This window comes from Anopheles moucheti, chromosome 3, assembly GCF_943734755.1.
Source record: "Anopheles moucheti chromosome 3, idAnoMoucSN_F20_07, whole genome shotgun sequence".
In the NCBI taxonomy this organism is placed as follows: domain Eukaryota; kingdom Metazoa; phylum Arthropoda; class Insecta; order Diptera; family Culicidae; genus Anopheles; species Anopheles moucheti.
The window spans coordinates 45,089,752-45,103,881 of NC_069141.1; the positions used below are offsets into that span (position 1 = coordinate 45,089,752).

General features: G+C 36.3%; 1 protein-coding gene across 5 annotated transcripts; it reads right to left on the reverse strand.

Annotated features, from left to right (window-relative positions):
* Positions 1-362: 362 nt before the first annotated feature.
* Positions 363-12,843, reverse strand: LOC128302341 (MAGUK p55 subfamily member 7). 5 transcript variants are annotated; one of them, XM_053039144.1, is made up of 12 exons: positions 12,750-12,843; positions 9,861-10,077; positions 8,926-9,107; positions 8,707-8,802; positions 7,474-7,605; positions 5,701-5,733; positions 5,055-5,222; positions 4,810-4,992; positions 4,578-4,713; positions 4,064-4,342; positions 3,654-3,997; positions 363-3,562 (listed from the first exon to the last, which is right to left on the reverse strand). In XM_053039144.1, the coding sequence occupies exons 2-12, from the start codon at positions 9,901-9,903 to the stop codon at positions 3,386-3,388; spliced, it is 1,773 nt and encodes a 590-aa protein (XP_052895104.1). In that variant the 5' UTR covers positions 9,904-10,077; positions 12,750-12,843; the 3' UTR covers positions 363-3,385. The 5 variants fall into 5 exon arrangements, with proteins under 5 accessions (XP_052895104.1, XP_052895105.1, XP_052895103.1 ...); XM_053039145.1 differs by lacking the exon at positions 5,701-5,733 and having other exon boundaries at positions 4,064-4,243; XM_053039143.1 differs by lacking the exon at positions 5,701-5,733 and having other exon boundaries at positions 4,064-4,339.
* Between the last annotated feature and the right edge of the window lie 1,287 nt (positions 12,844-14,130).

Consider the following 14,130-nt stretch of genomic DNA (forward strand, 5'->3'; position numbering starts at 1 on the left):
GGTTCGGATGTAACTTCTGGTTGTTTGCTAAGTTAGTGAACGCGTGGAGGCGCCCAGTGGTTTAGTGGTGGCTGGGATCGTGTAACTCGGAACAAATCCATCTGTATGAAAGTTAAGGTAACCTAGACATGAAGGATTAAGCGCCAAGGTTGAGAACAAAACATTTTAGGTTCTTTTGAAAGTAGCACCTAAGAAATTACACCTTTTGAACCAAATTTTGATTGTTGCATCGAGGTTGGTTCTTGGTACGCTCAATTCTAGTGCACAGTAGCAAAATGAAACCAATTCACAAAGCTATTTCGGGGAACAACAAAATAAAACAAAACGCCTGCATCAATAAAGAATCATTTTCAATTACCGAAGGTTTTGTTTTGTATTTAATATGCCCTTTCTTCAATGCATCTTTACGTGCTTGCTGTTGAGAGTGTGTACACAATGGGGGTGACATTTTTGTTGCATCGCTTTGTTGCCCTTATCCGTACTATATGATTGGCTTGGTTTGTATCGTATCTAAAACTAATCAACAAACAACATCACTTCGTTTTCACCGTTACGTGTCTTTTGAGTGTTTGCATGTATTTAGTGTACCATACACTTAAACATACTGTTTTGACCAATTTTAGCGCGTTTTTGTCGTTTTTTTACACTTGTTATGTATGTTTATGACGTTTGCCGAATGTTAGCATGTTTGTTTCTGTTTGTCTTTGCTCCTGTCATGCAACACCCATTAAGCTACACAACTTGGTTTCACGTTTTTGTCTTTGGCTGGTAGGATTTCTGTCATTAGCACAGCAACACATTGGGGAAGATCTAACTGTTTTAATGAATTAATAGTGTGCTAGAAACTAACGTGACGATTTGTTTTGTACGATCATTCCACGAAAAACAACATGCTCACATACGCTGTCGATTGGTGAATACATAATTTGCCACAAAAGTTCTATAGGTGGTTCCAGTTTGTCTGTTCGTTATCTGGCATCCGGTTCCGGAAAACATCCGGGAATATAATTTTTTCAGAGTGCTCTTTTGATGTTTTACGAGTGACACTTTATATGCAATTTTTACCCTTCTACATCCTCGACAACTCTAGTTAGGATAGTAACTTCATTCCTCTATGTAAGCGATACTGTGAGATAGTTCTGGTCTTAGGACGAATCATCAACGGTTTGAATTATACATTGGAATAAAAATACAGCATTCAATCTTAGCGTACCCATACCTTTCGATACACCTTTAGTGACACAAATTGTTTCTGCATATTGTCCCGATTGTTCACATTTCACATGTACACACACATACACATTCTCTCAGTAATCCTGCTGGTTTGCATTTAAATTAAATGGATGCAGTAATAATATAGCCCACAAGCCCATGTTTGCACCATACACCAAGTGTTTTTCATTTAGCGTAGCAGTTATAAATGTTAATTGTTGAACCTGGGTAAGACAGGTAGCGTATAATGCGGATGATACATTAGATACAGCTTTAGAATATTACGTTGCGAACTTGGACACATCTCTTTTTGTATTATTGAAACTTGGAAAGAAGTTGGCAATTATTAGCGATCAAAAATTTAACTGTGTGTTTATGGGGGAGGGGGCTTGGCTTCTGGCCTGACCTTTTGCTTGCTTACATTTGCGTTTTTTATGCTTGATTTTTGGTTTTGACTAACTCACTGTACAATGTTGAAACACATGATTTATGTGACTTACTACTTTAACACTACCGAAAGACTTATGTACTTATGCCTGTATTCTCTCCCTCGGCATTACCATGTTGACAAACTATATTTTGTAGTCTATTGTTCTTTGAGTGAAAAGTAGTAATGGTTGGCAATGGTTTTTAATACAGCAAGGCTATAAGAACATACAGTGTCCTACATTTCAATTCTATCCTCTTTGTTTAAGGAGTTTGTTTTATAAAACGGGTCGGAAAATACGGACTTTGTTATGAATTTTGTTAAATGCTGCATTAAATATATCTATATCGCAACTAGAAACGGTTGAACTGTTAGCTTTGTTACTATTCAATTTTTTTTTGTTTTGTTTGTCGATTAGAAGGTGTATTAGGCGAAAATCCGAGTCCGAACTGGTTTGTTCGGGTGTTATTTTGTTGCACGCGTTGCTTTCTCAAAAGCATCCTCTTTGCGGGGATTTTGGGGGGTATTAATTTTGTTCTTTCATAGGTACGGAAGTTGCTTATGGCGCATTGGTAGTGGCATTAATTGTTATACTTGAAGATCTTTTGCACATAAATCATAAACTTGAAATAAAAATAAAGCAGATAAATAAACAATTTGTGTCATTTAATTCATCGAAACTCTTTGCAGTTAGTTCTAATTCACTTTCACACTAATTCACAAACGAAAATATGTGCGATGGTTTTAATCATCAATCAAAGTTTTCTAAATTCTAACACCACAATTGGTTCACGTTTTCATGAACCTAACCATCTAGCTAACGTGTGTCTGTTTTGTGTTACCTCCCTCTATCATTTATCTCTTCAACGTGTATAAAAACATGGGACTGTTATGTTTTCTTCTCCTTCATTTCATAGCTTAACTCTCGCGCACAAATGCCCTTTCTTTTTGGGCAGTGGATTTGCTTTAATTAAATTCCTACAAACAACATGCAAAAACGTATAGAGAAGTCAAATAGGTTAAATAAGCTCTTTCAGTTGTGTCTCTCTGGCCTATCCTGTGTGTCATTGCCGTCTTTCATCGTTGGTGAATAAAAAAACTGAAAGAATTGAACATGAATGTAACGCGCCTCGCATCTATGTAGTAATACGCTCGTCGTGCAAACAACGAATGTCCTCTAGTATATAATTATGCACAATGTAAAACAATTCCTGACGTTACATCATTAATTCTTGATTTAATCGTTCTTATTATATTTGTTACCAACGAGCGTTGAGGTGCGATGCCACGTTATGTGTTGAGTGTTGTTCCGAGTTGATCAATCCTCTAATAACCCCACGCTTTGTGTGGGGTTTGTTTGCACAACTATCTCTTGATAAAGCACCTTAGAATAACGTACAAGCTTTTTTCATTCATTCTCATTTCAAGACAAGCAGCATGAAGCATCAAAACTGCAGCACATGTTCAAATAATAATAGTTTACATAAAGTTGACCAATGACAGTTTATTGAGATATTGTAAATGATAAATAAAATCATACAACTAATAACAAATGTATCATTCGTAAAGTGATACACATATTTTGCAACCGAAATAGTCTAATCAATCCAACAACATGAATAACGGGTTCAATTCAGGCAATGGGGACAATTTACCATGTAGTACGCATAATGCAATTGAAATTTAACAACTTCCAACAAATTCCGATTCACAGCTTCGAGCTCAATCGATCGAAATGAAACTTTTCTACTGCACCCAGCTGGCTGGGGCCCAAAGCGGCTCGGATTCACATTTGTTGGCAAAGTTGACCAACTTCTCGAACGCCTCCGATAGGTCATCATTCACGATCTCATCGTCACAGAAGTGTCCGTACAGAAAGTTTATGCGTTCATCCGATTTGATCATTTCCATGAACTCTTCATCCTACAAAAAAAAAAAAAACATCATTACAGTAGTAAGTATAACATAGATTTTTTTACGATCCTGGTAAGGTACCACTGTTTCTCAAGCTTACCGTAAATCCTCTTGAATTGTTTTCATCAAACGTTGAGCGTGCACGTGCTTTCGTGCGAGATTTTTTCAACTCCTCGTACGCCGGTGGTCTGATGTGTACAATGTACGGCTTGAGCTGCGCCGTCCTTAAGGACTTTAGGGCCTGATAGTGTGGTCCAATAACACACACGCATCCAGCGTTCACGATGGTTTTTACACTTTCGGCCGCTGTACCGTAAAGATGGCCTTTATATTCGCCGTGTTCAACAAACTTCCCAGCGGCAATGTCGGCTTCCATCTTTTCGCGCGTCACAAACAGATACTCCCTGCCGGCGACTTCTCCGGGACGCATAGGGCGCGTCGTATCTGCAAATGAAGGATTGCGTTCGGTATCAATATACTGTGGCTTAAGCTATCGCGCATACAACTCACATGGAACTGGGCTTTTGTATTTTTCCGGATCTCTTGCCACCAGCCGACGCTTCAGCTCGTTTCGTCCAACACCGGGCGCACCGATTAAGATGATTGGACGAAAGACACCTGGACGCGGGTATAGCTTTGCCACCTCCTCATAGGTGGCGATCATCTCCCGATCAAAGTCATCGTTCTCAGCTGTATCGTACATAATCTTTTTAGTCTTTGGCCCACCACATGGATGGTTTGGGTTTGGTGAACCGGGTGGAGTAGAGCAGATGGAGGCACATGAACCTTCTTGAGGTGGTAACACAGATGCAAGGTAGAAGAAGATGGGATGAGCAGTTGTAGCAATGCGGGATGACGGGCACAAACGAGCAATAATGTATGATATTGCAATGAAGGGAAACAAGAGCAATGAAATGACAATTTTGAGTATAATGAATGTTACAAACAGGTGTTGTTACAACGCTGCAAATCTTGCGCACATGCATTTCTTTGTGTTTCGACGCTTATTCTACTGTTTGCTCACTTTTTGCATCACCATTTGGTTCCTTCTGTGTTCTTTCGTGCAGTATGCGACGCTCCTGCAGTGCCCGGCTTGGTATCAATCCGGCCCGGGTGGTTTTTTCGCCTTCTTTACGTGCTTGCCACCAGTAGGAATCGTCCTGTCGAAATGGTAATAATTTATTGTTATTAATTTCAGCTTTTTTGTAAATTTGTCAACAGTACCTACTACTTAACCCTTTTCAACTCGTACTCACCTGGGATACAATATGAAGAATGTCACCCTTTTGGAACCCTAGTCCGGCCTCTTTGCAAGGGATATAGGGATCGTTTTCTGGCTCGTAGTCGAAGTAAGCTCTTACACGCACCTTACTTTCACGTTGATCCAGCTTCCCATCTGAAGGAACTAGCTTGAACGTTATTGTTCCTTCCGAGTTTTGCTGGTGAGAGATTTTGAATGATTTATACCTGAATGTACACCTGAACGATTCTTCATACTCACCAGAATCGATAGAACATCGCTTGGTGTTTTGCCCTCAACGTTAATATTATTTACTTCAATCACCTCATCGCCAACGTGAATAAGGCCGGAACGATCAGCTGCCCCACCGTGCATGATTCGTGCGATAATAATTTTGCCCGTTTCCTCATCTGTTTTAATGGTAGCACCCTGAAATAAACAGCATCGTTGGGAATATCGTAAAGTGTTATTATAAATCAAACTATCACAAATCAGCCGATTTCTCTAAAAAGAGTTCGTACAACCGAATCGAACGCATGGTAAAAGTAGTTTAGCATATAAGAAAACTTATTGCCAAGAAGCTAAACGATGTTAAAATAAACTAGCAGAGCAAATAGTATAGTAAAAATTGTTTATTCATCTATTGGCAAAATTATTGTCTTTATTATTACGGTCAAACAATACTTTATCGGTTACCTCCATCGCAAATTATTAGTTGAAAAGAAACGGAAACACATTTCAGCAACTCAACATTAACGAATAGTCAAACCAAAGTTCAATCGCCTCAGCAAACCCGTGCGATCCCCAATCCACTTTAAGAAAAATAAAACCATAGATACAATTTAAACTTCCTCCAAAGGTGACGAAACCTATAATCGAAAACTTAAAAATAACAACAAATACTTACAACGATTGGTTCCGCACTTTGTGCTCCAGCACACTGAATGCAGTGAAAAATGAGTTGCGAATAATATTTTGTATAGAAATTTGATGTACTCATTTACAAATTATTACTACTGTGTGAAATGCGGTTCGGTCATAAAATTGAAGATGTATGAGATTGTTAAAAAACCGAAAGATGACTAACAATTGACATACAACCGCTGCGAGGATGCGGAAGAAAGCCTGTCATTGTTACGAATAAATCATTGAAAACGCATAAAACAGAGGGCTGCCGACCGTAGTAGTTTCATAAGCATTAGATTCATTTTAATAATCGAGACGGTGCCAACGAATGTTTGTGATAAATACCGATTACACTGACTTAATAACACAATTTTAGTTATTATTTGCGCTACAAAGCAAACTAAACCATACTAGTTAATTGCCATTAGGTAATGCGATTGTAAAGACACATATACGTACAGGTGTTATACTGTATCGATGGAGGTATGATAAATGTATGAATTTTTGGTATAACAAAACTAATTATAGTGTATTATGGCGTGTCTTAGCATGAAAGCGATTTGGAACTTGGGATATGTACAATACATCTATCGTATAATTATGAAATAACATGCTTCTACCAACATTGAATGCTATAATCTAAATATTTTAATAAGTCTAACACATAATGGTGAAAAAACACACACAAATTGGAGCTTGGAAAGTATACATAAAATGTATATTAAATGTATAATGTATAATGTATAAATACATTTATTGCAAATGTGTGTGCTATGAACTGTATGTATATCGCAATTACTTATACAATAAAAAAATATAGCAAAAATAACAGATAAATTACATATTAACGAAAAATTCGAAACGTCAAAAAACATGTTAAAAAAGTTGTAAACATTAGGAGCAGCCATAATTTCTCTAAATGCGTTTTAAAGTTGTGTAAGGAAGTATTCCTAGTAAAAATATATAATTTTCTGTTTCACAGAGCTCCTTACATGAAGAAAGCGATTGTAACAAAGCTTGCTTCTGCTGCTACGAGTAGCAAATCTTTGCAGTCAAACACAAATGGAAGCTGATTGTATGGCTTACAATGGGCATAGCTTAAAATGAAGATAAATGCAAGAAGCACATGCTTCTGTTTTTCCGCCACTTCAAGCGAATGTTGATGAGCAAACCCTGGCCATGGTAAAATGGGCAAACATCATCCGTCCAGGTGTCTCTAGGCTAAGTCAGCCACTATCTCATCAGCAGGAATAAGAAACAGGCTGTAGTCTATGGTTTCAATGAATGTCTCCTCATTTTACAACCAAGGACAAGTGTGAGGTGACATTGTTGTTGAGTATGACTTGTGCGCTTACTTAGAAAGGGTAAAGGTTGATTTAAATGCTTCAAGAAACAATTGTTTCAGCGATGCAGTGTGCAACTTATTACGGAATATTTGCTTTTTCCGTTTATTTTTAGAAGGTATTTGCTTTTTCCGTAAAAATGCATAATTACAAGCAAACACATACGTAGCGTTGATACTGAATTTCTATATTAACGAAGCGTTCGCATTAGTAGTAATTACATGTAGCGCACACATTTGACTATGTAACTGTAATTTTGCACCTATTTATATAAGACAATCAATTTATATAGCTATAAGTATTACTACAAATAAAGCAATATTCTTACAAATATAAAATATACTCATAATATTTGTACCAATAACATGAAATGTGTTTACTATTTGATACATTTCAACAACAATTTCAGCATTTCATATAAATTCACTTACCAGGGGCTCGTTACTTTTTACAAGTTGTACGATTTTGATGGTTTCTTCGTCTTCATCAACCTCCACTGGGATATCAGGAAGATGTGGATAGAAGTCTTTTTGCGCGATTGCATCGTGTGCAAAAAGAATACTCTTTAAGAAATGATAATAAAAGAATATTTGATATGATTTAAATACTCGAAGCTTGAAAAACTTGAAACAATTGATATGATAACTGGATCAATATTGAACACGTATTGAAGCCTGAGATATTGAACAACATAATTTCCATTTCCGAATATACATTTCATTAGTCGTATAATCGTAATCTGTTACAACATACTTCGTTGCGCAATGTAAGTTATATGTCATACGAGACACAAATTGCAATCAGCGAACATCTTTAATTCAAGCACAAAAGATACTGACGATCAATCTGGTTGTGGACCATTGAACCAATTTGATATGAATAAAAGAAACGGGGATGATTCCATTCGCTCGATCAAACAAACGGATTCACAACTACATAAATGAGTTGCATAAGCTATCCTAAAGCTTTCTACTGCTTAGCTCAGTAATAAATTGGGCCCGGATGTATATTACGCCAATCGATTGAGTGTCATTTATTATCTAGACAAGTTTAATGGAAGTATCCCCCCCAACCGCAACTGCACACAAATCGCGTGATGTCAGCGGAAACCCTAAACTGATTTAAATGGTTGGCCTTCAGTACCGTCTAAAGGACGATCACACTTAAAATTAGAAATAAAATTGTAAAATATGCAACTTTCAGTGTTCGTGAACGGATGTAGTTATCTCAGCATATATTGCTCAACAAAAAGGAGTGTGTATGGCAATAAAGTTGTTTTTTTTTTCAGGCAAAATCAAGGTTTGCTGTTAAATTAGGTAATCGTCAATTAGATTACTTAATCGGTTATCCACTAACCAACAGCACATTTAGTCATGGTTCACATCTTGAATGGATCGTGCCTATCGTACGTAGAATTGAATATGAACCTAATATGTAAGAAGAAAAGATCTAATACCCAATTATGATTCATTTCATAAATTCACTTCATTCAATTCATAGATTTTATATCGATTTTTGTCGTAAAGAATTTCTAAATAGAATTTGGGGTAAGATATGAACAGCCACTAGATGTGTTACTTATAACGAAATGAAAAACCAATTTGTATATGTATCGTGTATTAACAAAGCAAATTAATACTATTCCATGTTTCCATAAAACTTACCTGCAAATGCGGTGTTTGTAGTAGGTGGAAAACCTCTTTACATAATGGAGAAATATGACATCTTGGTGCTAGCAGTTCCAAAACTTCCATCAGAATCTATGATTTACGAATGGTGAAAAGAAAATAGTGAAATATAGTAGTACAATAATCAAAATAAACCCATCTTATTAATATAAAACATGGACTTAGCGCATAAGCTAAAGCAAATGTACCACTAACCTGAACTGAAGCAGACAGCAGTGGCGCTATCCGGTCGTCCTTGTTAATTTTGGCCACCTTGCTATGTACATTCACAAGTGCGTTTAGTTCCTTCGACTGGAGTAAATTTTGCAAAAATCCCAGATCTTTCTCGTCGGTCAAGCTTTCGGCTTCTTTAAGCGATGTAATCAACTTAGATATCACTGCAGTAAGAAGAAACAAATCAAACATTATTTACAAAAACAACGATATACCTTTATGTGACGGTGTGCGTGGATAACATTGTTGATATTGTGTTGAATTATGATCAATGTGAACTAAATAGCGCACATGAAAAGTAATGTTTATTCCTTTCATTCATTTCATTTTTTCATTTCATTTAAAAAAAACCGTTGAGACGTAAAAGTCCAGTTATGTAAATATTATAAGTAAGCCAATCAAAATGTCGATCTTAGCGAGAGTGAGGTAAAATAAATATACAAATCATTTCTTGAAATAAATAAACTATAGAACTTCTTGTGAATAATTTGTCACAATAAACAGTGAGAGAGAATATATGCATACATGACAAGATGTAATAAAAATAAAATTTTCAATATCAAAAAACATATTGTTTATCTTTGGATATGTAAAATTCCATAAAAATAAATTGTTGTCCAGTAAAATTAATTATCCTGAAATCATTCATTGTGTTAACGTAATTTTTCAAGCGGAATTCTTTTAAATGTATTATACGTGCGTTTGTTATGGATTTGCCTGCACTGCATGAGCAGTTTATCAATGCTATTCATTCATTCATATCCAACCAAGCAAATATAATGCTTGATGTAATGGTGTAATATGTAAAACATACTATTTCTAACTAAAAAAATCAATTTATAAAGTGTTATGAATTAGCATGAGTTGTGATTGTAACATAACTGAAATTTGACTTCGCTTTTTCATAATGCTCTTACCGGGATCATAGCTTCCGTCCGACGCCATGGCAATTGCAGTCATTATGTACAGAACCTACTCTACAGATATTAAGTATGTACACGAATACACTACACAAGCAAATAAATCACTGTATTTTAAGTTGGCTTATTTCAAACACAGACACGCACGTTAACGATTCTTTATTCACTGGTTGTTTATTCATACAAAGTCATGTCGCTGAATTCTGTTACACCACTGTTGAAGATTAAACATAAATATAATTATCGTACAATAATTTGGTAACTTTATTTAAGATTCAACATCTATGATTCAACATCGTATAAAACACCGATATGTTACCCACAACTTTGAAGAGTTTATCTTGGATAGGAATGGTATTTTATAAGAAATAATCATGAATATAAAATAATTTTGAACAATCTTCAGCACAAACATCAAACATCATACAATTTTCAATAATATCCCAGAGTTTCCCAGAATATTTCTAACCTAAATTAATATATCGCGTGTAGTCGTACGCTTAGTAACTGCTCACTAATCTACCTAACAACTGATAGAATGGTGCGATGGTACAGGATGAAGGATGTGTACCATTAAATTTCAAAGGTCCAACATATCATAGCGTGTATATTGCGAAAGAAGATCACGTATGAAAGAACACATTTTATTTTTATACCATATAAACATGAAGCTGCTCTAAATATAGCACCTCATCAGTGTCCGACCACCGATCAGTTTTCTCGGCATCCTACGAAAGGTAGGAAATGTTTTGCCAGACCGTCTGTTTGTCGAAAGAAAGAGTCAGCTGAATTTGTCCATCTTGCTGACCTCGGACCTGTAAGTGAGCCGACACACTGGGGCTAGATTCAGCCGACGTGGATTTATTTATTGTACACACTTTGGTTCGCGGTCAGCGAATGATTCGTTAATACTGATGACATTGTACTTTATCATTATGGTGTATTATGCGAGCATTGATTTCATTCTTCGTTCGCAACACAAGTTGATTAACAAAATTGCAAAAGTATTTACATCAAATATGATCAAGTAAAAAAAGACTTTCTCCCATCATCACATATTTAGCACACTTCTTAGCTCACACATCGCCAGGAGCAGTCGGAATAGTATCAGATAAAAGATCAAATATTGACAAATCAAGGTGACACGTACTGGTTTTGCCAAACATTTACCATACCCAGGATAGAAGGATAATAAAAAAGGGACCGGAAAGAATTTTCTACATAGAAATTAACTTGGCGTTAGGTGCTGGGAAAAAGTGGCATTATAAATAGCCAACATGTTGGAGCTCCCGTCGACAAAATGTTCATAAACAGCTTCAACCTCTGGCAGTTAAGAGTGAAACTACATCACTTTAGTTGATCGCAAATAGATTAAACTTTGATCTTTAACTAAGCCTGATAGCCTGAGCACTTGATAGTTCCAAGCTTGAAAACGCAACTGTGCATTGAGCATTTAGCATTTAATTTTTAACGAACAAAATGTAAACTGCAATTTTATCAGCATTATTTATTACATACAACCGTTATAATCCATTACATCAAGAGTTTCATGAAAGAGTTTACAATAACACGTTCTTAACGTATAGTGAAAAGCAATAAGCTCGTATGGACTTTTAACTCCTTTGTTTTGCAAAGCATGCGAATTTCTGGTATATTCAAGCATCTAATAAAACTTCCTTCACAAAGCCGTATTAACATTTCTGTATCAAAGTATTGTCCGAAACATTGCATGTATCGCAACATTCCCTGTAACACGGGTAAAATGAGGACAAGTAGAAAACAGACAACCCAAAAACATAAAGACCACCGATGGCGGCATTAAGGTTTGAAAATAAATCACCAACACACGCAAAGCGTGATGTTCGAAAATTCTCTCCCCTTGGTTTGAAGTTTGGTCGTTTGCATGTGTGCGTGCTGTGTTTTTCTTTTCAGTTTTCCGTATTGTCAGACAGTGCGTTATTGATGAATTTTCCTTCCACTGTTCATCCAGGCCCGTGGTAGCGATTAATGCTTCCCTTTCTACCATATATTCACCAACGCGCTCCGCATAACATAAGGTGCTTTTCACGTTCGTTTTCACTTGTATAACTTCACTGGTAGCGGGGGGAGGCATTTTGTTACAGGAAAAATAACTACAGGATAACATTTCACAGCACAGCACACTCATAAAGGTTTCCTTCTTATATCACATCACATTATTATGGGGTCACCAGTTAGTTTAAAAAGCACTTGCTTTTCGTCACAGCTGCTCCGAATTCACTGCAAAGACCTAGCTAACAATTCACAGCTACGCACATCGACCATCACAAAGAAATAGCAGCAGCAACAACAAAAATCAATCGAGTTTCATCCGCTTTACGGACAAATCGATATTCACATGTAGCATTCTCTAGCCGAATGACATTTTCTGAGGCAATGTGTATCGCTGAGGGGGCTACAATTGTTAACAGCATAAACTTCATATGACGATGTAAGCACTTTTGAATGAAACACGAGAAGAAAACTGGACACTGCGTAACAGTTCATGCCTGAGATGAAACTTTATCAGTTTCGTAAAACGGAACCATACCGAAGAAACAATCAAATTTCTTCCTAGTTGTTACAATTTTAGCGAATTTGTCAGTACTTATACCGATTCATTTTTTACCCATTTTTTGTTACTGTTTTCATTATTACTTCTTTTCTTTGGTAGCATATCACTAACGAATGTGAATTGCACTACTACACTACCAAAAGCGAACGTCGCTCAATTCTTGTACGGTCACGACAGGATATTTTAGAACTCAATCATTTCCCCCGACCCACAAGGACGTTCATAGTGAGCACACGTTCATTGGTCACATCTAATTTCACTGCATTTCACACGAATGGAAGAAATTGTGGTACCTAGACACCAAATCACCGTGCCACAGTTGCCACCGCACATTCGCACCCCAACATCAATGAAACGCTTCTAATGTGCTGCGACTGAATGGCCCCGATGTGTACCCCGTAGCGAAGGAAATTTGACAGAACACCCTCGTGTGTCGTATGCTTTCGTTTGTTTCATTTTCTCCCGAACGATATTGTATCGAATCTGCTTAGTGGACTAAAAAAAGGGCCACGGCGGGGTAGTTAAGAACGCCGCATCCATAATATGAAAACAACGCGTTTCGGCAGTCTCTGCGACTGCGCCAAAGTACGCGGCACAGTGGTTACACGTACTATGCACATTGGTTTCACGAGATATTGATGGACAGTTCCTAAAAGAACCTGTGATAATTATTTCTTAATACTTGAACAACATTTTTGTATAAACTATTATTTTCTTATCTTGTTGACTTGACGCTCCATAAAACAAAAACCTGTTGCATAGCCTGATGCATAGCCAATACCATAATCTACCTTACAATATGTTTCATTTATATGAATGTAAAGTAATTTACATTGTTTTGTTTTTCTTTCATAATTAATTAGTTTTTTCTTGCAGGTCCAATCAAATTTAACAAAAAATAACACAATATATACAAGTTCTAATTTCATTTCGACTTGGTAATATTAGTTAGTATTAGAATTCAATAGTTTAGTACATTTTTACTTGTGTTTTATGCGTAAATTTATGTTGATAAATATAACTACACTTCTACACCGTGAATGATTCGAAAGACTACTGAGTAAGCCAAAAACTGAGATTCTGGTTAATAACTTAACAGTCTGTTTACTTACAGCGAAATAGTAAACACCTATATCAAACCGCAACTTAACCTTACTCTCTTTAGCAAATAAAATTGGAATAAAAATTGGTTTGAGCTCTAGGATAATCAACTTTAGATTAATAAACATATTAGATGAGGATTTCCGGTTCGTTCGTTCGAGTTCTGCTTTTTTGTGGAATGTCATTATAACGGCTTTTTAATTCAAACACCTCCAATTTCAATAGTCTCTTCCGATCCAACGACATTTTTACGTTTTACCGATGTTTGCATTACTCATGGAAGTATAAATAAAATAAATAAAAAATGTTTACATTACAAACCACGAAAAAAACTTATTTGTGACAAATAACCCACGACAGTTTGGGCTTCGTTTATGCGATTCGACCTGCTGAGTGGTAAAGCTACCAGCATAATTACAAACAGACGTAACTATATGTTCTTCGCGTTATTTGCTGTTCGCCATCGAATCGATTTTTCCTTACAAATTTCAAAAAACGAAATAACAAATTTACCAAAAATGCAAACAACGTCGAATTTTGAGGAGCAAACAACAGAATAAAATCAGTTTAAAT

Bases quoted from the DNA above. Each gene is read 5' to 3' on its own strand.
- LOC128302341 (XM_053039144.1), bottom strand. From the start codon at position 9,903: ATGACTGCAATTGCCATGGCGTCGGACGGAAGCTATGATCCCG. The intron at 4,714-4,809 runs GTGAGTACGAGT...CCATTTCGACAG, and splicing joins TTCTTCATATTGTATCCCAG to GACGATTCCTACTGGTGGCA. The intron at 4,343-4,577 runs GTGAGCAAACAG...TACCACCTCAAG, and splicing joins ACCAAATGGTGATGCAAAAA to AAGGTTCATGTGCCTCCATC.